The following is a 26,666-nucleotide window of genomic DNA, read 5'->3' as shown; positions in this document are numbered from 1 at the left end:
TCCTTTCCACAAACCGTTTTGTTGCATCCACTGTCAAGAACTGCTAACCCAAAGTTGTCACTGGTAAATTGGTCCATAACATTTGAGTTCTCTTCTTGGGCAGGAGCATTCATAAAGAGATTTACATTCTCACTCGTTACCTGATTTCCACTTTTGTTTATTCTGCGGCGTTCTGGACAATCTCTAGAAAAGTGGTAAATCGACTTGCAAACATTACAAGTAAAATGCCGCCCATATTTGTCGGTTGGGTTCATTTTTCTGTCACTTCTGACACCCGCAGCTACCTGATGTTGACTTTCCTGCTGTTGATTCTGTTGTCGGTATCCTCTGGCTCCTCTACCATTTCCTCTTCTAAAGCCATATCCCCGGTATCCTCTTCCCGAATAGCCACTTCTTCCTTGGCTGTAATATGCATGCTGCTCCATTTCCTGAGCATTCAGTACTTCATTTTCATTTTCGTATTCATCATACATATTAAACTGATTTTCAATACAGGAGTTACCAGTATAAAATGTAGAGTCTTCTTTAACTACACCAATCATTCTCTGGTGTGAACTTTCTGGATCTTTCATAGTTGTGATCTTCTTTATCGTTTCTTTCATGTTAGTGTATGTTAAGTCGCCACACATAGTAATGGCAACAGAATACTTGTAATCACTAACATTACAACTTCTAAGTAATTCATACGCTAGAACAGGTTGTGGAAGCTTAATATCATGCTCTTCCATTCGTTTTACAACTTTTTCGAATGACGAAATAAACTCCTTGACATCTTGGCTTCCTTCCCGACTTAACTTTCTGAACATGTCATAAGTCTTGAACTTTTCCTTAGCCAAATCTTCAAGATAAATTCCATCAAGGACCTCCAGGAGGCAGTCTAATCCCGATGTCTTTACTTCAGCACCTTCTACTGTGTCTGTTCTGCCATTTTGTAATACTTCAAGTGGAACTTCCACTGCCTCAGACTTAGCCTTCTGAGGTAACATAAAAACAATACATCCTGCTTGACGCTTTTCTTCGATCAATGTGGTTGCCGACCACAATTTCACTTCTTTCTTGAACAAAAGATAAGAATCTCCTAACTTAGGGATAGGTGGTCCACTACTGTTCACTTGATTTTCCGACATTTCCTGCTATCACTTTTAATTCAATAAAGTGAGACAGTAACACTAGTGGATGATAGAAACATAAACTTCAAACGAGGAATACAAATCAAGTCAGACAAAGCCTCCTGGAGTTTCTGCCATCCTGTAAATGGTATATAAGATTAACAACGCCTTCTTAAAGTTTATTTAGGTTAGAAACGATATCTGGGTCCCTATCCTCACAAGATTATTCTCAATTTTTCCCCAGGAAAATGTCAAGTTAAACTCCAGCATTATAGAATGGAATCATGATCATGGGCAGGAGTTTTCACACAATATGAAACCCCGAACTTAGCACTCACTTACATATTGCATTTTTTTTTGTAAACTAGCGTTTGCCCGTCACATCTTACAGAATATTAGTCCTACTTTGAAAATAAACCCATTGTGCCCTCCACTCTGCACCAAGAGATTGTAGATGTGAATGTTAATACTTCTTGCACAAAATGAACCTTTAAATTTGCTATGCTTACAGAACTCCATAATCAAGTAAGATGAACAGACTTTATGTATATATTCAGACATTTTTTACAATTTGAGTATGTTTTACACATAATCAATATATACCAGGATGAACAATGAACATTCAAAAAAGTGAGACTGTTGCCGTGCGAAGGAGAAAACTTGCAGCCCGTCTACAATTTACTGAAAACAGAAGGGCAGTTAAGAATAATCCCAGCAAAAGATTCTTCAATGAAGTACTGTCTAAAGTTGTGGCTAAAGTCGATCCACTTTTATCAGTAAAGAATTATGATAAATTTGTTTCTGAAAATGTCTCTGAATTCAATAGTTTCAATACTACTCCTGAAAGTGAATGTGTTGAGGAGACCAATACTGAGATAATTGTACATCCCAATGTTCCTAAAAGCACTGTAGAGCGTGAGCTATCACTACATAGCACTTTTTCAAGTTTTCTAAATCAAACCCCTGAAACTACTACTCAAGCTGATCCTCCTCTTGTGAAAGTTGATGAACTTTCAATTGTCACACCAAATCTTTGTGATCCCTGTGAAATTGAAGGAACAACAGGTTCTATATGGAAGAATTATAGAAAGGTGAAAAGCTACAGATCTTTAAAATTAAGAAAATCTGCAACTATAGGTGAATATGTAATAGCTAAATATGCCCAAAACAAGAAGAAATATAAACAGAGACGATTTAGTAGTAAACAAATGGTTTATTTCAGAAAATTGAGAAACCCTAGTTTCAGGAAATATTTAACTGTTAAATATCCACATGTTTTGAAAATGAACTTACACAAATACAGTAGCATTAGAAGGTCATTCATTGTCAATCCTTCCAGAAACAAATTCAAACACCTTTCCTTACCATCAAAACAGTTATATACAAGATGGCAGAAAAGGAATTTACCTAAGATACACCATAACTCCGAATTATTGCGTGAGCTGACACTTCATTGGACAGCAATAAGAGATGAACATTTCCAAACCCATGGATCAAGACTGCCAGACCTGACTGTTCAAGCAGCTGATGTTATTGCTACTGCAGTTCAAGTTTTTATAAGAGATCGGATTATTCGTGATTGCAAGCTTCAAGAAAACTCTGATCCTTGATAGTTTGGATTTTCTGTTGTTTTTAGATTTTAAATTATTGATTTTAGGTTTAAAATTATTGACTCAAGTTAACGTTTTTATTTGATATTTTTAGAAAGTCTCCTGTACTTAAATTGTGAATGTATTTATTACCTTTCATTTAAATTTAAATTAGCCAATCTATATTATTGAATCGTTGAATATAAACTTGATATAATCTAAATACTCTGATTTATAATCTAAATACTCTGAACTAGTCGAGAAAAAACTTGTTGCCATTGAAGGATTATTATTATATGGCATGGTCGTATATCTAGACTGTTAAAATTTTCACATTTTCATGATTTTAATTATTTATTTGTGTTCTAATATACTGATAGAATGATTGATTGAAATAAATTTTCGTGCACATACAGAATGAATGGTTAATAATTTAATATATATGTAGACCAAGGTCTGTGCACGGGATGCTTCCTGGAAGAATCCAGTTCTTTTAGCGGGGCACCCTACCTAAAGCCAAATTGAGATATAATAATCATATTCCTAGGGAAATAATCAGAAATCGAATACCAATCAAATAATATGATATATAGGAGTAGTAACCATATTTACTATGCAAAATGCCCCAACCACATAGTGTAAATTTATATAGAATTCAAATTCCATATCATCATTAAACCTCAATATTCAATATAATAGCCCAAGCAAAATTAAATAACTTCTTATGTACCTTACTGTCATACTACAAATTAATTAAACATTTGAAATCTGTTAACCAGAGAATAAATTTCTAAACATAATGCAAGTGAAATAATTTAGATGCAATAATGAATGCCTAATGTGAGTATCATCTGTCAATGTCCTTGTAAAACAGTCTGTACAAGAGATATGAGTAACTAATATAGAAGAAAAAACAGGAAGTTGTCGTCTGTTGAAAAATAAATAAAATATCTAGAATATAAATTAGAATATAAAATAACATTCAGTCAATGTGTCGTCAATAAACTGTACAATTATCAAATCTCATAATCATAAAATCATTGTAGGATGGCGCCAGTAGCAAGAGGAAAGAAGTCGAAGAGGGTTGTAACCAAGTACACCCTTGACTGCACCCACCCTGCAGAGGACAGCATCCTCGACCCAGCAGACTTTGTTACATTCCTCAACAGTCGTGTTAAAGTCGCCGGTAAAATTGGCAACCTCGGAGAAAATATCATCATTACCAAGGAGAAGAACACTGTTGCCCTGAGCGCTGATATTCCTTTATCTAAGAGATACCTTAAATATTTAACGAAGAAATACTTGAAGAAGAATAATCTGAGGGACTGGCTTAGGGTGGTTTCTAATAGTAAGAATTCCTTCGAATTAAGGTACTTCCAGGTTGATAATGATGAGGAAGCTGATGAATAAATCATTATAGTTTTTATTCTATTTGAAAGCTTTGTGTTTTAATTCTGTCTTTACGTCTTCATTGGATGTGCAATGTGCAGGTCCTTAGGAAAAGCCTAAAATGTTCGGTGAAATTAAATAATCATCAGATGATTTACTTTCCTTCATTGGGAATAATTGTGAAATGTGAACATTGAAAACCTAAAACATGACCAATGCTTGAAATTTTCATACTACTGTTAGATCATGATATGATACAAATTATTGAGCATCACCTGTAAAGAGGTGTCAAAGTCTAATTAGTTATGGTGACATACTTCAAATTTTTACAATATATTATAACTTTGATTCGCTTTGAAGTTGTATGCTACAAATCTGGTCGATATAATTTGTCTATGCTATCAGTTCATGAAGCTTTAAGTTATGGTTTCATCTTAATCTTTATTTAATTCCAAGATGCTGCCAAATAAATAACAATGGGGGTGATGCAACGTCAATTAATGTCAGTATTCCATAAAAACCCCAAACTGACATTGACATTAATTGACATTAATTGACATTAATTGACATTAATTGACATTAATTGACATTAATTGACATTAATTGACATTAATTGACATTAATTGACATTAATTGACATTAATTTGTCTTGAAATTTGAGATTATCATTATTCGATAGATATTCACGTCTATGTAAGTTAGACCGGTTCAAAAAAAAACAAAATGTCCTTGAATAATTATGATTATGTTCTTATCTGTTGATCCTGAGGTTCAAAGACCACAAAAAAAAATTTAGCTTCCAACTCTTCCATCTTCGGTCCCCACCGGCCACGCCCATATTTTATTGGTTTCTTATACAGGTAAAATATCTAGAATCGGCTTTTTTAGCATGAAGGAGTAATGTTAGCTGTTTAAGATTCGTTATTCAAACATAAATGTCATGAAGGCATTTCGTTTAATGTGGGTTTTAAGTTCTGATGAAGTTGAGAACCACGCCCTTGGATGGCCACGCCCATTTAAGAAAATTAGATTTCGGAAAACCGTTTTATTTTAGTTTTATTGTTTAATGATCTGAATTTTTCACATTTCACATTTCCATATGTGATATTAGTGAATAAATTGATGATATAAACGTTCTAAAGTGCTAAAAATATGGTAGAACTACATAATCTCTGGTCGAAAAATATCGTGTCAATTAATGTCAGTATTCCAAAATTTTGCAAAACTGACATTGACATTAATTGACATTAATTGACATTAATTGACATTAATTGACATTAATTGACATTAATTGACGTTGCATTCCCCCCATAACAATTCTACATTTATAAGTGAGATTTATAATATAATAATGGTGGGTTGATAATATGATAAGGTAGTCTAATAAACTCGGTTTAAGTTTCGGTTACATACATTTTTCATAGACAAACGCGAACGTTGAGATTACACTTTACATAATGACTGTGATTATTTGTAGTTCTAAAATCATTTTAAACGATAAATATGTTTATATAGTCTACCTTATCATATTACGATCGATTCCCTCACAAGAGCGAATACTGACCATTATAAACACGAATCGGTGTTATTTTTTAGACAAATCAACCAGTATATTCAGTACGTCAATGGTAATGAAAAGCTCTGCTGAAAAGTGCTGCTGAAAAGTGCTACTGATTCTGTGCTACTGATTCTGCTGGACGTGATCCGCACGACCACTTGCTTCAGTGATAAGATGTACCATCCGCTCTCTCAACACTCTCCAAGGTAAATTAATTTATTATAAATGTTAAGTAGTTACCCCATGGGTGCAGGCTAGGTGGTCGGGAGAATTATAAATATCAGTACCAAATACATTTTATTTTGTTTAATTTCGGCTAAATTTTTGTTTCTTTTACTCTTTTGATACAAATTTAAAGAATATTATTATTATTATGATAACATCTAATCTTCCAGTAAAAGAGTTTAAATATATGTTCTTATTTCAGGATGAATGATAAGATTGGCCGCACACGAAAGCGAAAGCTGAACACTGCAGAGGAACAATCCAATATTAGATGAAAAACTAAAGATAAGAATCTCCTGACGAGGAACGAACATTACGGGAAGTTTTACTGCTCTTCACCCCTACTATAACACAGTAAGTAAATACTGGTTAAACTTTCTGTGCTGATATCATTTTTACACTATGCTAGCGCGTGCTAGTCTATTTTTTACATAGACTTCAGTAATTGTTTGACCATCGTTAAATACGAGTATTCAATACAAGCATTCTGGTTAGATATAGATATAAGGTCGCTCGTCATGCTAACATCCACATTCCATACTGGTTTCATCGGTTAAATGTCGTGTTCTTTCTCTAATCTCTACTGTTCAATCCAGCTTTTTTGTTAAGGAATTTACATCGGGGTTTTACTGTACTTTGCCAAGTTAAAAATGTAGAGGGTGACTCAGAAGTAACTGCACGCTACCTCTGAATAACTGAAATAATTCTGGTCAGAATTGTACACAAATTTCATAGATTACAAGATATTTGTCCAAATTAGATTCCCGGAATGTTTCGTAAAATTTCTTGGATACTTTTGGTAAGATAATACTTACTATGGTTACTTTGGTGGGCTTCATAGAATCCTCTATCGGGCCATCGAAGAAGTCGACCCCCAGGACAGTATAAGTATAGAAACTGTTTTATCACCACTCCAATCCAGCAAAGAGTTTCCATTCCGACGGCTGTATCCTGGAGCTGGAGGCTCGTCCGGAAATGACTTGACAAAGTTCATTAAAGCTGCTTTGAATTGCATAGGATCCTCGATGGTGTGCATATGTGTTGGGATTACATTCCATAATCGAGGTCCAGTGACTGAAAATGAGTTGTCATGTAGTGCTTGATTACGTTGACTGCTGGATTTACCTATACCATTTTGACCTTTTTGACCATGTCTGATAGTCACCGAGAACTGGATACCAATATCATTAGGGCACTTGCAATGCAGAACATTCCACATGTGGATGATTAAATACCGTTCTCTTCTTCTTTGCAATGACATCAGATCTAGGGCCTTTCATCTCTGCCAGTAGTTGAGGTGCTGGATGCCATCTATTTTCGATGTAAACGTACGCTGAATCCCTTCTAGCTGTAGTCGACTTTTGCCAAAATTTCGAGTTCAATATTTGTAATTCGGCTGAGTCATGAAAATTTGTAATTCTTACCATGACCAGAATTACGTGAGTAATATGAGAGGGTTTATTTGCGAGTTAGCACATATTTTTTAAAAATCCGGAAAAGTACAATGCGCCGAAAACGGTGAATAATGTTAAGAGTGCTGAATACCAGAGATGCAGCTGGAATGTTCGCTTTAAGCATTCTTTGGGATGTTAAAGATGGGTTACAGTGTTCATTGTTTAGTATGAACCATACCAGTTCAGCGAAACTGTTTTCCTTTAGGGAAAGGAAACTGCCGCGGTAAATCGGGGTTGGCAGTAAATTGGTGTTTTGTATATAATTCATATTATGTATGTTAACTGTTAAGTCCCATTTGGGGAAAAGAAATGGCCGCGGTATATCGGTGTTTGCGGTAAAATGGGGTATATAGTCAGGGTTTTACTGTATACTGCTTATTGTGTCTAGGTGGCCTAGTGGTTAGAGCATCCACCTTCTGCGCAGAAGGTTCAGTGTTCGAATCCCAGTGTCACCTAGTCTAGGGAGTAGCTAAGGATCCATTGGATCTATGCGATCTCCTCGGTCGACTCAGCCAAATGATAGGAAACTTATTGAGGGTTAAATGAGGAGGGGTACCTGTTAAAAGTTCAAGAAACTTCCTAGGATACCCCTTAAGTACATACTGTAAACATAGTACTATTATATTGGAACCGTTACTCTCATTTCGAGATTAGGAGAGTAAAAGAGAATATCTCCAAGATTACCGCAGCCATTTATTTTCCCCCGAATAGGGTTTAACATACATAATGTGAACAAACAAAACCTCGATTTACCGCGTACGCTGAATTACCGCGGCTGTTCACTTTTCCTCGAATCGGGGTTTTCTGTATCTTGATATCATAGGTGGGGTTTCAATTTAAGATTTTCAGGTTCGCTACTTTTCTGAACATTGTCCGTTATTTTAGATCGATTACACAGGCGATGGCATGAATCTTTAAAATTCCAACTGGACAATTTTGATATTCTGGACTCTGGAGCTCCACTCAAAGCATTAAAATGAACAATGAAAAGATGTTTTCTACTGAAAACAGTTTTTGAAAAAAGGCTGCAAATTTGGGCTTCAAATTTTACTGAGACTAGAAAAGAAATATTCGATTTAGCAGTGTAAAATTTAATGGGCCAAACCGAAAATAGCACTTCAATAAAAACAAATGATGTTTCAGATTGGACAGACAGCAACTATGTGTGGAATGTTACTTCGCTTACTCGACGCCATTTCTGTGAAAAAAGAAGTATTCCAGTCGGATGATCAGATCATTCCCTTCAAAAAGATAAAGTGGCCCAGTCAGATGTTTCTTTTAAAAGAGAAACGATTATCAAAAGATAAACCTTGTTGTTCTAACTGGTTTTCCTAACTGGTTTTTATAAACCAAATCACTTTTCTTCATGAATTTTGTTGGTTAGAGTTGATGCGTTTTAGTTTTTTTAATCGTTTGGCAGTGTAATTTGTGCCTTAGAATTTCAGTTTGGCTTTATTTTGGATGCAGCTACTGGTAGCATTGGAAGCATTTTCACCATTCAATTTTAATTAAGGCCCAACTTTTGACAGTATTTGTATATATTTGTAGTGAATTTTATCCTGGTATATACATTTCAATTGATTGTCAATATAATTATTTTCTGATGTAATCACGTTTGTTATCTCGATGGGGTTCATAGGGTACAATCGCCTGAACTACGATGTAAAGGAATAACATTCAGATATAATTCTATTATAATCTGTTGATAAACAGAAATGTTGCTGAAATTAATTAATCAAACCTCAATTTCAAAACCTCAATATTAAGACTTCTACATTCAAATGAGAGAGCCATCCATATAATGACAGTTGTGGTCACCCAATCTCAATTAAAACAAAAAACATATTTCCCTCGAATCTCAATTTCCAACGATGAAAAATTATCCTTGATTCCTTTTTGTCCCCTTTTTAAGATATGCTCATAACTCTAATCTTCTGTCCAATTAGCTGCACATAACGAGTCCCCTAATTGATCATCTAGCTCTCGGTCAGGGTGGGACCCCTCCTGGCATGAGCAACAGCCTCAAAATAACACGTTTCTATGGAGATAAGGAGAGAAAAGACAAACAGGCCGAGCTAAAGCAGGCTGAATTGAACGCTCAGAAAGACTACAAGGCCTCACTTTCTGATCTAAAGGGAAATTCCAAACCGCTCATTAATACCTTGTCCATTGTAGCCGGCGAGAACAGAAAGTTTGGTAAAGCTATAACTGAAACTATAGAAAATCACCTGATCAAGGTTGGTTTGGACTGTGGCTCTGAATTACCATCGTCATCATCAATCTTCCTCTTTCTTACATGCTATAATTATATTTTATCAAGGACTGTTGTTTCAATCAAATTCAAATTAAATGATTTAAAAACTTTTGACAAAACTAACCCAACTTGAAGAAAAAATTAATGTGAATATTTCAGGCGTCGGGGACTCATAAATTGCCATGTTTGTACCTTGTAGACTCAATCATAAAGAACGTAGGGGCCCCGTACATTGAACACATATCCAAATGTGTTGTTCGGATGTTCACAAATACGTTCACAGAGGTAATTCAAATTGTGCAGAGACACATTTCCTAGTAGAGCTAGAAATTGGGCACTGCGTTTATGTAACGCGCGGCCCTTATTATCGCTATAGAGTCCCAATGTAAGCTCACACTTCAATTGTTGAAATTGTCAGAATTCGCCATGTCACTCGCGCCGCGCTAAGGAACAGTTGTCAGGTCACCAAATTCCTGGACTGAACAGCTGTTAAAATGTACCTAATATCCCACTCTATTCACTAATCTCCCCTCTATTGATTTCTAAACTCTTTAAGAACCTATTTCTCCTGCTCTTTAACCGGACGTGTAATACTTAACTCTGGCTGTGACTGTTTGCACTCAGGGTGACGAGACTGTACGGAAAGCTCTGTTCAAACTCCGCCTAACATGGAAAGATATATTCACTGTCAACAAACTCAAAGATCTTGATGCATCTGTACACGAAATTGACACAAACTGGCCTAAAATACACGAATCAGAGGCATCATCGACTACAGTCCACATCAACCCCAACTTCTTAACGGTTATACATCTTTGAAGACTATTTACTCAATTGTACAATAATCCTTAATTTTACCAAATTAGTCGAAACACTGATTCTATGAGTCCTCTGGTATTGTTAGTTGTTCGTCCATCTCTCCCGAGGTCGCCCCACGTGTGCTCCCTGTTTATTAACTTACATTTTAACGAAACTGCTATAAGTAGAAACGATTTGTCTTCACGGACCTTGTGTAAGGCCCTACATGATGTAACGGATCAAACATGATGTAAGGTCTAAATAATTTTTGATGGGAAACGATGGTTATAAAGTTTGCTTTTGAATCTGTTTTGGCGGGAAAATCGTAACACAGTTTTTTGCACAAATTAAAGTAACAAATAAAGATGAGACATGATTACAAACAGTCATCAGAAACGTTATGTTAATTCTTGTCACTTCCATGGCTGAAATTAGTGGTCGACCTAAAGGAGAGATGGCCGATGTAAATCTCCACAATTTTCCGCTAAACTTAAACCAATTTCCTTAGAGACCCGCCCCATCAGCAGCAGCCGTCCCTTCTGCTGAGGCTGACGAGATTGCGAGAATCAGGAAGGTAATAGTTCTGTGCAATATATGTGTTCCAAACTGTATCTAATTCCATATTGAATAGCAAAACATTAGATTAAACTAAATAATGACTGCCAGATTTATTCATTTAGACAAAAACCCGACCAACTGTTTGTTGTAAAACAACACTTTTTCCTAATCAACCAATGAAAACTTACCAAATTACTGAATGCTTATTATTCATTTCTTACCCATTATGTGATATCATCGGTAGAGTGATCGGATGGACAGAAAGTGTGATTAAAAAGTGTAAACTATCGATAAAATACATTCGTCTACCACCTGATATTCTACTGATGATATCACATGTGAAGAATGTATTATGTATTCTTGTGACTCAGAGATAACTTTAATTTCAGGAAAAGGCCGCTCTAGAAAAAGCACAGCGAAAGTTTGAAGAGGAGAAGAAACAATTTGAACGTCGGCAGCTTCAGTTACAACTGAAGAAACAAAAGGAACGTCTGTTGAATGAGAATAAAGCTACAGCCTCTGTAAGTATTACATTATCTATTGACCTACCTTGAGTAGTAATATTCGGTGAGGAGACATTTTGGCTAGAATTACTTTGGGTAGTTCGAAAATAAGGATTTAGAATAAGGACATTTCTTTAAAATCAAGCATTGTTGACTGTCATCAGAAAAAAATATCTCCTCTGATCCTGCAGATGAGATATGTACTGTAATTTGTTACATATCCATTCATTACAGTTATAAAATTACTTAAATGATTACTGTCCCCCACTTCCTCCAGTCCCCTTGTGGCCTTGTACACTAAATTCTGTGTATTTTTTCGAAATATTCAATAATATAGCTGGTATAGTAAGAAAAACAAGATTTTAATGACTTTATGACCTATCATTCAGGATTCTGAGAGCTCTGTTTTGGGTGAAATTGTCAAAGGAACACCGGCATCTCAACAAGCAAAATCTCCTTCTAAACCTAAAGACAAAAGAAAACTCGACAAGGCCCCAAAGCACCCGGAAATGCAACCTCCGGCTGTTAAACCTACAAAACGAACTGCTCGAAAATCTATCGCTAATGCCCCCGCTACCGTGCCCCAGAAAATAACTAGAGTCGGCAGAATACCCAAAATATCAGGTTTGCTAGATAATTCATGGTGTTTGATACTAGAGCTGATTCCTCTTTATTTGGTCTAGATATGTTTTGTTTCTCTTCTATTGATCTTAGCATTTTAAATGTTTCAAATATGTGTTTTCAGCCGAAGAGAAGGCGAAAGCGGTCGAGCAAGCAAATGAGAAGAAGCGGCTGAGACAGAGTGACAGCGAGGGAAGCGAGACTGAGAAACAGAAACCTAAGAGAGTGTACCCTCTCCGCAGCCGAAGCACAAGCGGAGATCCTCGGGAAAATAATAAGGTAGTTGCAACTTAAATAGTCTAGAGATTTGTGAAACTATCGTGGGTTTGTAAGACCGTGTTATATTCCAGACTGTCCATGTCGGAAAACTGTTCATTAACCCTTTTTTCATAATTTTTTGATCATATCAGCTACAAATTATCAACAACTGCTTACTGCACTGATCTGAATCTCAATTGTTTAATGGGTGATTCCGCACATGACGTTCTGAGAACTGTAAACAGAAACTGGACTGCTTCCATGAGTTTAAACACATCCAAGGTATTTTGAGATGAGAAGAGGCGTGGTACTCACCACAAGCGATCAATCACACCAAACCTTGGTAACCCAACATATGTTCAGGACGATAGTGGTAGCGACATGAGTGTGGACAGTGACGGAGACCCTCACACCTCCAGATCCCGGCCAGCCGGACCCCGACCTGGGGAACCTAAACCTCCCATCCCTGTTGCTACTGTTAACCCGGCACCTATGAACATTCCCGTCAGACCACCCCCTCCTAATCACTACATGATGCCTGTAAGTTGCTACCCTGTGAATATGTGGTCGATAGTAAATGCTCAGAAGAAATCGATTATTAGATCGAATGTGAAACATTTGATGGAACTACAATAATTGAATTGCAATTTTAAACTTGACTGAGAATTAGTCAGTTAAGTTGTAACAGGGAGCGGACACTGGTAATTTCCCTCCCACACAAGGCTTACCAACCAATACCACCTCCACATAATACCTGTGGAAGGGGGCTTCTGTTTACTATAATTATAGGAATTGTACTTTATTATTGCTATTTATTCAACATGCCCACTCCCCAGGGTAAACCCTCCCACGAGAACACAGCACAGCCTCCCTCTCCTGAGAAACAGTTCGTCAGACCTCCTCCTCCTACTCTCATCCCTCCTCGACCTCCGGCTCCATTACCTGCCCCTCCTCGTCCTATCCCGCCCCCGCAAGTTCAGGATATCCCTCTCCGGCCACCTGCTCCCAATATAAGACCTCCGGTTCCTGCTCCTACTGGTCCAGTTAGGCTAGAGAAGGATCCTGGGAAAGGGAAGATAAAGATCATAGCGCCTCTCAAGCTCCCTGGAGGTATGTGTTATTTTACTTAACTGTTGATCAAACTGGCACTCATTTGCTTCTAATTTATAACCTTTGAACTATAATGTGTGTGCTCCATGAGACTTGTTTTGATATCAGAACATTACACAACTTATAATACATCAGATCCAGAAGAGTCTGCCCCGGTAGCAAATAAACCCCCACCCGGCCCCGCCCCAGCTGCAATGAGGCCATCTTTCGAGGACAGACAAACTTCTGATCCTAGGTTCGTTCAGGATGATTTCAAGATTTAATTACTTATTTTATATTCAGTTTATATGAAATGATTGGCTAGATATGAGGTTACACAATTCACAGATTTATCAATCGCCAATTGTACACCTACAGTTTGTGTTTCATCACACTTACTGTCTCTATTTTACCAGGTATAATGAGAAACGAGGTTCCCGTTCCCCAGACCCTAGATTCACTGAGAGGAGGGATTCTCCTGGACCAGACCCCAGGGATAGACCACCTTTCAGATCATCTGCATCTCCTGATCGTCATTACCGCGAAACTCCTGCTCAGAGGGACGATCTCAGAAGGGACGAGGCTAGAAGGGAAAACTTCCCTCCAAGGGATGCGTTTCCGGGACAGCGAGGAGACTTTTCTGGACCACGTGATGATCGTCGACCGGACATGAGACGGGACGGACCCGTGCGAGACGACATTAGGAGAGATGGTCCGGGTCCTCTTAGGGACGATATGAGAAGAGACGGTCTCGGCCCTATGAGAGATGGTCCCGGGCCCATAAGAGGAGATGGTCCCGGCCCTATAAGGGACGATTTGAGAAGAGACGGTCCCGGCCCTATGAGAGGAGATGGTCCTGGCCCTATTAGAGGAGACGGTCCTGGTCCTATAAGAGAAGATATAAGGCGGGATGGTCCAGGTCCTATAAGGGACGATATTAGGCGGGATGGTCCAATGAGGGACGATATGAGGCGGGATGGTCCGATGAGAGACGATATGAGGCGGGACGACGACTGGCGACGGGACGACCGACGAGAATTTGTTCCTCGTGACGTGCTGGACAGAAGACGTGACGTGCCTCCCAGAGATGATATCGAGAGGAGGCGGGAGGGTGGTCGTGGTGGCCGGGGTGGCAGAAGAGGTAGCCCCCACATGCGGCGTGGTGGTACTCCTCCAATTCCTGCAAATCCGGAGAGGAAGTACTATGGTGTTCTGATGGATGACGTGGCTGCAGTTCCTCAGGGTGATCTCCCGGAGATTGTCATGTTCGGTGACGGACCTAAAAAGCCTCCTCAGGATAACTTTACCATCGACCGGTTTGTTTTTCTTTCTCCTGTGTTTATATCTCCTCTTCGAAACCAGCTTCATCGTTTAGATGTTTTTTGTCAAGCTGGTCTTGATTTATTTGAAATTCTTGGACTTATATCACGCGATTATGAGTATAATATCTTTATCTCTGCAAATTCTAGATCTATAGGTAGTTCAAGTATTTGTCTCGTTAACAATACCATTCGAAGTTCCAGTCTCGGTACTTACTTTTGTGGGTGCTATCTCTTAATAGTTCATTGTACCTTACACCACGGCGAAAAGCTTTTCTTTCACATGCTTCTTGTCAAGTTGGTCTAAATTTCCTTCAAATTCGCATAGATGAATTCTTTGTATGTATTAAATCATGCGATTTCGGGTACATACATACTTTGATTTTAGATCAGAGTGAAATTCCGTCTTCAATCAAAACATAACGTCATGGTTTTCTATAATAGACAACCATGACGTTATGCCTTACCGAGGGCGGGTATAATGCTTTGAAGAAGGACAATGGGTGCCACATGCCTAGCATGAAGGTTGCTTCAATGATAACGGAAGGACGAATGAAACATATATCTGTGCACGTGTTCCAGCGAGCAATTCTGCGGAAGTTTGAAAAACTATCAAATTTGACAAGTTTGTTGTTTACTGATTACGAGATGGAGTGCTTGTTCTAGCTAGACGTCACTTTCTGACTACGTGATGTGGTCATCGTTATAGCGGTCTTTCATCCTGGCTAGATGTATAAGTACACCAAGGCCAAGCGCTTGTGTTGTTGTTAACCATGAGCGGGCACCCCAGTGCAAGCTCTGAAGATCACAGGATAAGTAGTTGTGGAAGCTGGATCTCATCCTGTACGTTACACCGCAGGAAACCAGATAATCGGAGGATGCCTGATGATCAGGGATACGATGACAGGGGAGACCGATCAGAAAGAGGAGACAGAGGAGACAGAGGACGGGGATATCCCAGAGGCCGTGGTGCACATGTAAGTTGTAATAGAAGCTGGTTGATAAATCGAGAGGGACTTATTGATAAACTCCGTTTTGATAAAGAAAACGTTTTCTTTCCGAGACGCCAAATTTGCCCCAGTTAAGTTTAAGACACTAACCTTTCACACAGTTAACTGAAACTCTGTCCCAGGGTCCACCTGGACAGCGAGATATGGACCACGAACGACCGGAGCGAGGAGGATTCCGAGGTCGTGGTGGTAGAGGAGCAAGAGGGAGGGATAACTTCCCTTCTAAACCGGAGAACTTACCTCATAGATATCTGGTTAAAGCTGATTATGCTCCCTCGCAGTTCACACGCCTCTTCCATGTGGTAAGTCACTGGTCACTGGTCAGCAGTCAGTAGTCAGTAGTCAATAGTCAGTAGTCAGTAGTCAGTAGTCAGTAGTCAGTAGTCAGTATTCAGTAGTCCGTTTAGTAGAGAGAACTGTTCTGTTGTGTTGATGATTGTTCGTTACAATTAGGGTTATATTAGACTGGTTAATTGTTTCGTCGATGTAATCATTGTTTAGTTTTTAACTCCAGTATATGTTTCTACCGCTGTGCAGTCTTGTCTCTAAACTCGTGAGAACAACCCACAGTACTCAGCAGTCAACATGCCATTCAAATATTAAGAGCTGCTTTATAACCTTATTACGCGCACAGTAAACCATGGTATTGTCTCTAATGGTGTGTAACCCAGCAACATTTCAGGCTGCTGGTGACTTTGAGAAAGGTAATATAGAGGACGGAGAGTTCCAGGCTCTAAAGGAAGATATACGGTACTACTTCCCTAACTTCAGGTTCCCTGGACGGCACAGAGGATCGGTTAGTGCATAAGAATAGAGCCAAAATATTATTGTGCAGGTTATATCTTTTTCGTTGATTCATCGAGCTGCAGAACTGGCAATCATATTTATTTCACTATCTTGACTTTATAGAGCAGCGTCACATGAACCCAGAGTCAACTGTCCGGGTCATATTCTGTAGTTTTATTTAAAATTGTTCTCCAGTTCCGTGGAGGTCCTCGAGGTGGGTCGAGAGACCGTAGTTTCGATGGATCTTACGGGCCCCGAGAACCGGGCCCACCCGGAGTGAGCGGACCCTCCCCTGCCCCTACATTACCTGGTCCTGCTGGTCCTACTGCTCCACAACCGCGTCAGAGACAACCTGCTCCTCGGTTACAGGTAAGGAGAGATAAGCACATGAAGTAGGGATGTTGGTTTTATCACCTTAATAACACCAGAATGTGTGTGTGTGTGTGTGTGTCTGTCTGTCTGTCTGTCCGTGTGTAATTTCCGGTCGGTTATACAAAAAAAACGGTAAGAGTTACGGGACTGATTTTTTCGGTATAGTGTCGACAAAACTCTGATGAAGCCCATAGGAAATTTTTTTTTAAATCGGCCGATGGTAAGTGGTTTAATTGATGGTTTTGTACCACAAATGTAACATAAAATTGCGTGAGCAGAACGGCAAGAGTTACGGGGCTTGCTCTCTCTCTCTAATTACTGTGTAATATGTTATAGCTGCATTTAAGTAGCGTCATAATTGGATTATCCCGGAAGATTCGCTGTAATGTTATACCTTAAGCTTATTAGGGGAGGGGGGACTGTTAGTGTTTGGGGTCTGTTTGGACTGCAGAGAGAGAGAGAGAGAGAGTTCATACGACAATGTTATGCGTGTTTTCAAATATAATATGCGGGTGTGGTGCGGAGTTAACAAGGGTTAATTTCTATAACGATTTAAATAAAAATAGAAAGCGGTTCAAGACGGGAGTGATGAGGTGTAATACTCGGTGTTCAGACCTTATGATCATGGAGTGTGGTGCCTCATGGCTAATAATGACTTAATTATCCACAAGAAATAACTGATTATGAGATTATTGTTTAAGAAACTATTGGGTCACATAATGCGGGTTTTGACTCAGCGGGTAATTACTCCTACCCTTTTTAACTGCGGCAGTGAAATCCCGGCCGTAGGCCGGGTTACACTAGTGTTATATTATAAAGTCAAAAATAAAAAGACATGAATTATACAAGATTTACTGTCAGACTGATAACTCCACCTCTAGTAAGGAAGTTGTTCCATGATAACATGAAATATTCTCACAGGTCCCAGACAAGCCCCCAGCACCAGTTAAACAGCTAGATCCGGCTTCCCTGTTTGACAAGCTGCTCAAGACAGGTCTGGTGGTCCAGAACGCTCCCTTCAAACTCTCCTTCGACTACATTATGAAGTTTGTGGAGTTTTGGGTTTTTATATTTTTGGGTTTTCATCTGGCCGTGAAATATTATATTGCTATCGTCACGAACTGTTTCAAATTAGAGGTGGTGGAGGTATATCGAACAATTTTGTTATGAAATAAAAAATCTACTACTGAAACTTTAGGACACAAATTTTCGCCATGTTTGGTGTAATTGTTGACGCCATTTATACAAGAAATCCCATATTAAAAGGTTGGTAGCAAAAATAGTGGCGATCCCCAAATGTTTGATTTTTTGAATGTAGCTGTTTAAAAGTAAAATATTCCACTCGTACTCATGCTTTCTTTAGCTGCTACTTGTAAAAGTTTAGTACTCATTTCTATTTTCTCCTGCCAACTTTTGCTGCTTCTAATAAAGTTTAGTTAATAACAACTTGCTTTTTACAGTAATTTTGTCCACGTTCAGTTTGCGATTAGCACGCCTTCATTGGCTAACTAGATTTACAGTTGTCTTCTAAATTCTTATCTCACATGGCAGACCAAGGTGGGACTTAAGTTTACTGAGGACTAATGAACTTTCATACCAACCAACTTCCATGATAAGAATTATTACAATCATTTTTATGTCCCTGGTTACCGTCAGATGGTAGTCAAATTGTATGCCCGTTTCTTGGTAAGAAGCCAAGTCCAACCGTTATCGCATGACATAACATCGTCCTTTATCGCATGATCATAACATCGTCCGTTATCACATGATCGTCCTGAGCTGTACTTAGTTTCCGGGATGGCATACTTCTCTGTACTCTTTACTGATCTATCATTTTCTGTTCCATTCATGTTGATCTACATTCTACCGGCGTCCGGCCACAAAAGCGTTATCATTCCTGTACGGTACACCGCGAAAACAAGCACAGCGAAATATTTGTTTACACTTAATATCACACCTTCAAAAATATTTTAAATGTAAAAGTGTATTAAATTCTGTAACCGATCTTACAAACAAGACATCCAATAAATTTTAACTTGGAGACAGATAATATAGTTTACATTGGTACGTGTTAATGGCAGTCTCACTTTATAACCGTGTCCGACATCGTGTCTGTGTACGAAGTGATTTTGTGTCACAAGGCCGAACAGTTCAGGGAAACCTCACCTACAACTTGACTGAAACAGTGTCATCACACAAACATTTTTAAATAATTTGTACTAATTTTAGCATATTACGGAGGGGAAACCTCCCGGCCTGTGATTACCAACCATGGTCCAGATATCACTATCGTAGACTATCGCACAACCTCTGCTGTCATGATGTGACAACCCGATTGAGTGCAGCTTGTCGCTCTCTATCTGCAGTGTCAAGGCTGTCTTATTCTAGAAACCGCTCTTTAATGTCCGCTAAGTAAGAGTAAGTAAAGTGCCTATACTTGCATTTTTGTGCAATTTATCTGCATTTTTATGCGATCTTTCTTTGATTGACAAAGTTGCTCTATACCAGCTGCTACTAAGAGATCTTGTATTTGTCTTAAATAGTTTGCTTGATTTTGTTATTATGCCAAAAATGGTTATATTTCTTATCTCTTTCAGTAATAATATTAATACTTCTTGAGTTATCACACTTGCCACTTGCGCTCAGCCTCTCTTGGCGTCTTGTTGATCGTTTTTTATTTACTTTTTGTATAAAACTGTAGACGACCACGTCCACGTTTTTATCACTCCTGACTTATTTTACTGTTTACATATAACAGCACAAAATAGTTTAAGTAAAGTTTTACAAATTAAAGGTTTAACAAAAAGTGAAGCTCTTCAATTTACAATAAATTGATAATTATAACTATATATAGCGTTATCTCACGTACATACAGATATATACATAACAGTACACATACATATCCACACATACGGTGCATGCTTGATGGTGGACTTATTATGTTTCACATGACGTGAACGTTATAAGAACTCTGAATTAATGCCAGCTCACTTTGTGATAGATAAGGCGTTATGTTGGCCGTCATTATTATAACCGTCATGTTGGCTGTCATCTCTCTTTAGTTGTTGTGTCTACGCAACAGTGTGTCAATTGTCATGTTTGTAATATCAAACAAATTATCAAACAAAGCAGATAATTATATCATATCGTCAGTGCGCTGTTGTAACTTTTGAGTGCCGTCATTTTGTACATATTATGCTACTTTTTGCGCCACAATATCCTATTATTAAGCGGTATGTTGTCGCAGAGCGGTTCAATTTAGTGTTAAATTGGGGCCGCCGGAAGGAAGGGCCTCATACCACAGGCCTAATTGGCTGTAAATGCTGTAACTGATAATTTGCTGTAATGAGAATGAAACAAAGCTAATTAAGCTATTATTTTGTCTGCAGCCAACACAGGGTTGAAACATGTCCATTTCTTACCTAGCTTTGTTACCTAGTTGTACCTAATTTTGTTACCTAGTTTTTTAACCTAGTTTTGTTAACTAGTTTTCTTACCTAGTTTTTACTTAGTTTTGTTACCTAGTTACCCAGTTTTTACCTAGTTTTGTTAACTAGTTTTCTTACATAGTTTTTACTTAGTTTTGTTACCTAGTTACCCAGTTTTTACCTAGTTTTGTTAACTAGTTTTCTTACCTAGTTTTTACTTAGTTTTGTTACCTAGTTACCCAGTTTTTACCTAGCTTTGTTAACTTTTCTCGGAATATTTGTTAACACCCGTTTCTCGGACCTATATAACTTAGTGTAAACCTACTTTTCTTGTGTGATCGTTTGTCTTCTTGTACGTACTGATACCGTTATTTTGTAATATATGCACATTATTTATGCATAATTTATGCCTATTTTAAGCGTACCGTGACCCATTCTAAGAGGGATGTTGAATGAAACTGATGGAAGTAAGTGGATCCCGGGTAAGCGCCGAGATTCTCGCCGACCAAGACCGAGAAAAAAGACATCTCTTCAGCTGCTTGAAGTGTTTAAATCGTTCCCAGCAAGCTTTCCCGTTAATAGGTAGATTTCACAGAGTCCTGATATTGTAGCCATTGTCGATACATTTTAGTTTATCGTGCATACTGCATATTATATTTCTAATAATACCGATGCTTTGAGTTTTAAGTTACTACTGCAACCATGTTGAGAGTGTTGAGTATTGAAAGTACAGGATTGTTTAAAACGATTTTGGCAGACTTCACTTGTTTCGATATATCATCTGATAAAGTCTGAAATTGTCCCTCCAAGTCATGTAGAATACTGACAGAAAAGTCCATGATGTATAGTCTGTGTAATGTACAAGACTACACGGTGTATCACAGTTCAGATTAAACTATTTATTGATAAGAGGTGAAAATTACTGATAAGGTGTGAAATTTACTGATAACTGATAAGACAGGATTATCTAAAACGAGTTCTAGCTAGTAAAAACAATAATTTATTGGTTTTTAAGAGTGCCTTTATGATTACAACAAAATGAAAAACACACCATTTGTTAGCTTTGCTCACCACTGGTGGTATACTGGCAATAACAACCGACAATTAGTTTAAGTCTCCGACTGCCCTTGATCGATTCCACACAAAACTTGGCTACTTTCTCTACTGGAGATATTTAACCTCGACCTTTACCTTCAGTTTGAACAAAGACGCTCTAATAAACAGCATGTACACAGGAACTCCCTGTACTAACTGTGGTAAACGGTTTGACGAGGAGGAGGTGAAGTCCTTCAACGTCCACCTCGATTGGCACTTCCGTATGAATACCATGTCCAAGAGCGGCCAGATCGCCAAAAAGTGGTGAGATACTCTTGATATTATCTTGATATCGTCTACACTTGTACGGTTAGATTTGTTATATCGCCCCGTCAAATACGGCACGTCAGTAATATCGACTGTTAAATTAACCAAGTGGTGTTCCCACCAGGTACCTAACAGCAGATGACTGGACGTCAGCTACCTCCAACTCGGGTTCACTAGCTGTGCACAATGCTGACAATAATGATAATAATCCTGGTGACTCCTGGCAGAGAGCTGACGCAGATCCTCTGGATGATGACGTTAGTTTTGTTGCTGCAAACATTTGCGATTATAATAGCAATTAACATGAACATATTGGCCAGAATTGAATAAGCATTGGAGTCCGTATTATTTGGTAGCACCAATTTTAACATTTGGGTGTGGCACCAACTTCAATAATTCCACCTAAAAACTAAACCTCTTGTTTCAGTTCTGCGGGTTAAAGAGGTGTCAACTAAAAGCGGACGATGAGGACTTTTGTCACGTGTGTCACGACAGACTTCAACAAGAGTTCAATCAGAAGGAGGATGAGTGGTACTTTATTAACGCTCAGAGGAGGACGGAGGATGGCAAAGTCTGCCATTCTCACTGCACGCAGGTACCACCAGGACTTTAGTTGGAGATTTTTGTTAATTTCGATTTTTTAGGCTTTTGCAGGGATGTGGAGTCGGATCGAACTGCCCACACAAAATCATTCTCGTAAATTATTTTAGTTATAACTGTGACCTTTCACTTTTGTGTAATGACGCTGTATTGTCCTATAGGAGGGTATTGACGAAGGTAACGTTACTCAAGGACTTGAAGTAACGATGAACGAGAGTATTGTTGACAGTATTGACTCAGGCTCTAGATCTAGGTAAGCCTAGTTTGACTTTTTAACAATTTGCCATTTTTTAATCGAATCGTTTTAAATGTAGGCAAAGACCTTCGGAAAAGGGAAATTCGGACTTGATAACGCCAAGAAATTATACGAAAAATGAATTATGGATTTGTAGAATAAAATAAAATAATGTTTAACGAGTATTCCTCTACAGGATCGACTCTCAAATCTCACAAGATCTGGTGACTCCCACAACATTCAAACCACCAGACCTTGTCGTAGATAAAGAGAAGGAAGCGACAATGCTCGCACTTCTGGAAAAAGCAAAGACAGCTCTTACTGGTAACAAGTCCAAGATTTCCTCTCCTCCTCCTCCTCCTCCCCCTCCCGCTTCTGTGCCTGCTGTTCCCGAAGAACAATTATCTTCAGAACCTGTCCCTGTCAAAGGTAGATAAACAATAAACATGGATCCTGGGACCATCTTGACACTTTAAAATTTCAATTTTTTGATTTAGACTTAGTTTGGAAAAACTAAATCAAGTTTTTTCAAACTCAAAAGTGCTGAATCCTTTCTTGATATCACGAAGACATTTTTAATGACTTTCATTATTACCAAATTATCTTTCAGAAGAACCAATGGAGGTAAACGAAGAGGCAGCACCAGACATCACACCGAACACAGAAGAACTCCCCCCTGTTGATATAAAAGAAGTTAAAAAAGAAGAAGAAGATGAATGTTTGGATGACGACATATTTGAAGAAACTTCCGCCTCCGCAGCAGCGCCAATGGAGTTGGACATTAAAAAGGAGGTAGATGAGGCCATCTTAGCTCTAAAGTGATATTGCCACTTTCTCAGTTTTAGACCAGCTCTACGACTTTTATTTTCACCGAATTCAGATCTTGGGAAAGCTCATTTCCTGGACCGTTCCGCTCTAGGAATTGAATGGGAGGGTCAATTTTACATGGTACAATATTGTGGTACCGGTTAAAGTTTCTTACAGTGTTTATGATAATCAATTTCAGTATTATCACTGTAATTAAAGTTATTGTAGTTAATTATTAATAAATAATTAATTATTAGTCTCAGTTATATGGTGGTTTTATTTATTGAGCTGACTTTTAAAGAGTTTTGTAGATTATTTCACAGATGTAATCCCCACGTTGAGTTGTAATGAATCCACTGCCCCCGAATACCCTGTAAGTTTGGTTAATTTGAAAAATATGTTTAAATTATCCTTTTCCCGTAAATTTTTCACAGCTTTAAACGTCACGATCTTATTTTGCAGTTCAAACGTCACTTATTTTTCTCCAAAATTATTAAGGGTATAGTTTAGTTAATATCATATATTACCATGATTAACGCGGCATTAAGTAAGTTGTAAACGAGTCCCTAATATCTTAACTCTAATTAATTTACCGTGCCTGGAATTTTAAGATGTGATTCAGTGTTATGTAAAATTCTTTATAATGAGATTATTTAAATTGCTATGATGAAATTTAAAACCAAATAAAACGATCTTCCTTATTGTTTGAAGAAAACAAATTGTAAAGTATCTGAAGAATTGTTAATACACATGTAAATATTATGAAAACAAACATTACTAAAGTTTAAACAACAGCCCCTTGCTATCAACCGACGAAAGTTAAAATTAAAAAGTATATATTAATAAGAATCATTAAAGAAACGTCTCTACAAAAAGGCTTCGTGAACGTGTTCTCATGTCACCAGAATGTAATGATAAAAACAGGGGGAGTTGTAATCCCGAACATCTGTAAAAAAGGGTGCATTTGGGTTACAAACTTCCTCCAAATCAGTAGGGTTACTGCAGTTAGCTTGCAATGTCGTTATAAGTACATATCACCAATTCTCATCTATGAAATCCTATCCTTTGAACAACGTGTGAAGTTTATGTCACGCTTTTGTTTTTCGAACAGTACTTGTATATCAGGAATTAAATATAATATTGTTTAAATAGTTATAACATAAAATTATAAGTTAATTATTAATTGTTTTACAGAAGAACATAGACATGAACAAAGATTTATAATTAAGTCTTAAATACACATACTATTCGTTATACACTATCCTTTTTTACAAATGTTTAATCGAAATTGTGTCATTTTCGTTGCAAATATAATGTAAAAAATAATTTCACCGCTTATATTTGTATATCTAACTCCACATTTATTAATAGTGGTTTGCCAAAGTAAAGATCATGTAAGTTAAATCCTAAACCTGTTATTGTCATCCAACCACGCACTATATTAGTTAAAAACACCTACGTGTTGACTATGGCTTGAAATTTAAAAATTCTGCATCTCTTCTCAGGTATTATATTATAATAATGTCCGGTATCTTTAAAATAACATGTTATCTCAGTTACGATGTTACGCACGTGCCATGTGAAAAGTATAATAGCCGAACGGTCGACTAGAGAACAGTTCACATGACCGTGAAACAAGTTGAACCTTGTGGGAAACTCTTAGAGGGTAATGCTGACCAAGTCTTCGTTATAGTGTCAAACCTGTGGGAATAGAATATTAAATTTGAGTGCCCGACATGATCCGTGGCCGTACGTGATAGTGTTCATGTAACATAGCGTGCATAGAAATCTATCTACATCTGAGGTCAGAGAGTCAAATTAGGACATCAAAAATTGCATACCTCTCCATGCTGCGAAGGGTCCCAAAGCCAGGACATCCACCAATACAGTATATCATGTGACCAACACAAACCGTCTTTACACCCTGCCCCCTAGGCACCGTCATGGGTCGTTCAACTGCACAACAAATGGTGCGTGAGCATTTTGCATCGAACCAATTTACAGATTTACATGTGTGGTTAGACTTAGAGAACGCAGACGTTGAATGATCGAATAGTTTTGTTACATAGAAGTAAAATAAGGTCAAAAGTACGTCTATACTGTATCAGTATGCATCCTGCGGCAGTAACTGCATCCCTAAAAAGTAGGTAAAGTGTAAACTAACGTGTATAGGTAGCAGCATGATGTGAGTAGGAAATAACGGTGTGCGACAGGTTTCTACCCCCGAATAAGTAGATTGTATCGTCCACCGCACAACACCCCGGTGCCATAACCGGCACTCCCTGCAGATCATGTGGGCATTAAAATGTGCTGTGAAATATGGTTCATTACGTAATCAGTCGAGGGGCGGGGGTTCCAAATGAGTAGTAAGTACGCTAGTGTAATTTTAACACATTAGCTACGTGTAAAACTGAAAACTGATTACGGAGGGGGGGGGGGTACAAATTGTCCAAAAAGTGATTACGTAATATGTGAACGAACCATAATAGGCCTATGACTGGTAAACTTTGTAGGTGATAGAAAGCGTGGAGCTCATATTTTTATCTATTTCATAACTCTTGGTGCAACATTTACCCAAACTAAATGGGATGATGATTAATCACTCTACTGTCTACACTCGACTGTCACGTGACTTTTTCAACCCGTTCTCTAGCTAGTTCTGAACGACTTTTCGAAACCCTAACCCTCTAATCTGATCCCAACCCTAACCCTAACCCGATCCTTAACAAAAACATATGCTGAAACCCTAACCCTAACGAGAAATTAGACTAACTTCCTTATACGGTCATATCACGTGATCGAGACAGTTTTTCGCCAATATCTCGTCAGGGGAGCATTTTAACCCTATGTCATGGGGGGTGATTCGGAATCAGCGTCCAAAAATACATCGATTGAAGTTGGTTACAACCGTCGGGGGCCCTTTTAGAACAATCTCGAAGATCGACTGTAGAGTGATTTAGCACGCTCGAACTAAATGGGTAAGTCGGAGCAAATGGAAAACATTTTTCGGACTCACCAATGGAGAAATGGGAGACCACGTTCTTAAAACCGGGCAGTATCTTTCCACTGTTTTTAGCTGAGAGTTTTCTATAATCCCACTAATCGCTGACGTTCCTGCAGGGCAGTAGAATGTATAAGTAAATTATGTTCATTATACACAGTACAGAGTATATTCTAAGATCTGTATTATACTATTACTTACCTGGCTCGCAAATCGCTGTGCGCGGCGCTTTTTCAAGCTTCCTGAACAGAAAGCTTGAAAGCTCATATACTGTATACGTGAGAGGAACGAGCAATAAACTTGAAAGCTAGGTAACTGTATTACAAGTTGAGATATTAATC

The 26,666-nt window shown here is 38.2% G+C and overlaps 3 protein-coding genes across 3 annotated transcripts in view; 2 read left to right on the top strand and 1 right to left on the bottom strand.

Annotated features, from left to right (window-relative positions):
- Positions 1-3,745: 3,745 nt before the first annotated feature.
- Positions 3,746-4,108, top strand: LOC134818683 (large ribosomal subunit protein eL22-like). The gene has a single exon (XM_063828323.1). The coding sequence runs from the start codon at positions 3,746-3,748 to the stop codon at positions 4,106-4,108; it is 363 nt and encodes a 120-aa protein (XP_063684393.1).
- Positions 4,109-5,703: 1,595 nt separating this feature from the next.
- Positions 5,704-24,052, top strand: LOC134818925 (pre-mRNA cleavage complex 2 protein Pcf11-like). Its single transcript, XM_063828641.1, has 24 exons — positions 5,704-5,851; positions 6,073-6,224; positions 8,468-9,561; positions 9,738-9,863; positions 10,203-10,382; positions 10,885-10,950; positions 11,324-11,455; positions 11,827-12,061; positions 12,183-12,337; positions 12,680-12,856; positions 13,153-13,426; positions 13,562-13,661; positions 13,822-14,721; positions 15,584-15,701; positions 15,857-16,036; positions 16,417-16,530; positions 16,716-16,889; positions 17,814-17,938; positions 21,518-21,679; positions 21,807-21,939; positions 22,110-22,277; positions 22,444-22,535; positions 22,714-22,946; positions 23,128-24,052. Exons 3-24 carry the CDS (start codon positions 9,334-9,336, stop codon positions 23,337-23,339), a joined length of 4,284 nt encoding a protein of 1,427 aa, XP_063684711.1. The 5' UTR covers positions 5,704-5,851; positions 6,073-6,224; positions 8,468-9,333; the 3' UTR covers positions 23,340-24,052.
- The window catches only part of LOC134818926 (kelch-like protein 12), a 10,644-nt gene continuing 8,000 nt past the window's right edge, over positions 24,023-26,666 (bottom strand). Inside the window, exons 11-14 of the mRNA XM_063828642.1 lie at positions 26,341-26,438; positions 25,489-25,606; positions 25,166-25,280; positions 24,023-25,025 (exon numbers count right to left, since the gene is read on the bottom strand). Of these exons, the coding sequence (XP_063684712.1) occupies positions 24,944-25,025; positions 25,166-25,280; positions 25,489-25,606; positions 26,341-26,438 (413 nt within the window). The 3' untranslated portion in view covers positions 24,023-24,943. The remainder of the gene's footprint in view (positions 25,026-25,165; positions 25,281-25,488; positions 25,607-26,340; positions 26,439-26,666) is intronic.

Source organism: Bolinopsis microptera, chromosome 7, assembly GCF_026151205.1.
Source record: "Bolinopsis microptera isolate Bmic1 chromosome 7, MBARI_Bmic_1.0, whole genome shotgun sequence".
Classification (NCBI taxonomy): domain Eukaryota; kingdom Metazoa; phylum Ctenophora; class Tentaculata; order Lobata; family Bolinopsidae; genus Bolinopsis; species Bolinopsis microptera.
Note: the sequence above shows the minus strand (reverse complement) of the source record. Positions and strands in the feature narration are given on the sequence as shown.

Coding starts and splice junctions, on each gene's coding strand:
- LOC134818925 (XM_063828641.1), top strand. CDS start 9,334: ATGAGCAACAGCCTCAAAATAACACGTTTCTATGGAGATAAGGAGAGA. Junction 22,278..22,443: donor GCCATTCTCACTGCACGCAG/GTACCACCAGGA, acceptor ATTGTCCTATAG/GAGGGTATTGACGAAGGTAA. Junction 22,947..23,127: donor AGAACCTGTCCCTGTCAAAG/GTAGATAAACAA, acceptor ATTATCTTTCAG/AAGAACCAATGGAGGTAAAC.
- LOC134818683 (XM_063828323.1), top strand. CDS start 3,746: ATGGCGCCAGTAGCAAGAGGAAAGAAGTCGAAGAGGGTTGTAACCAAG.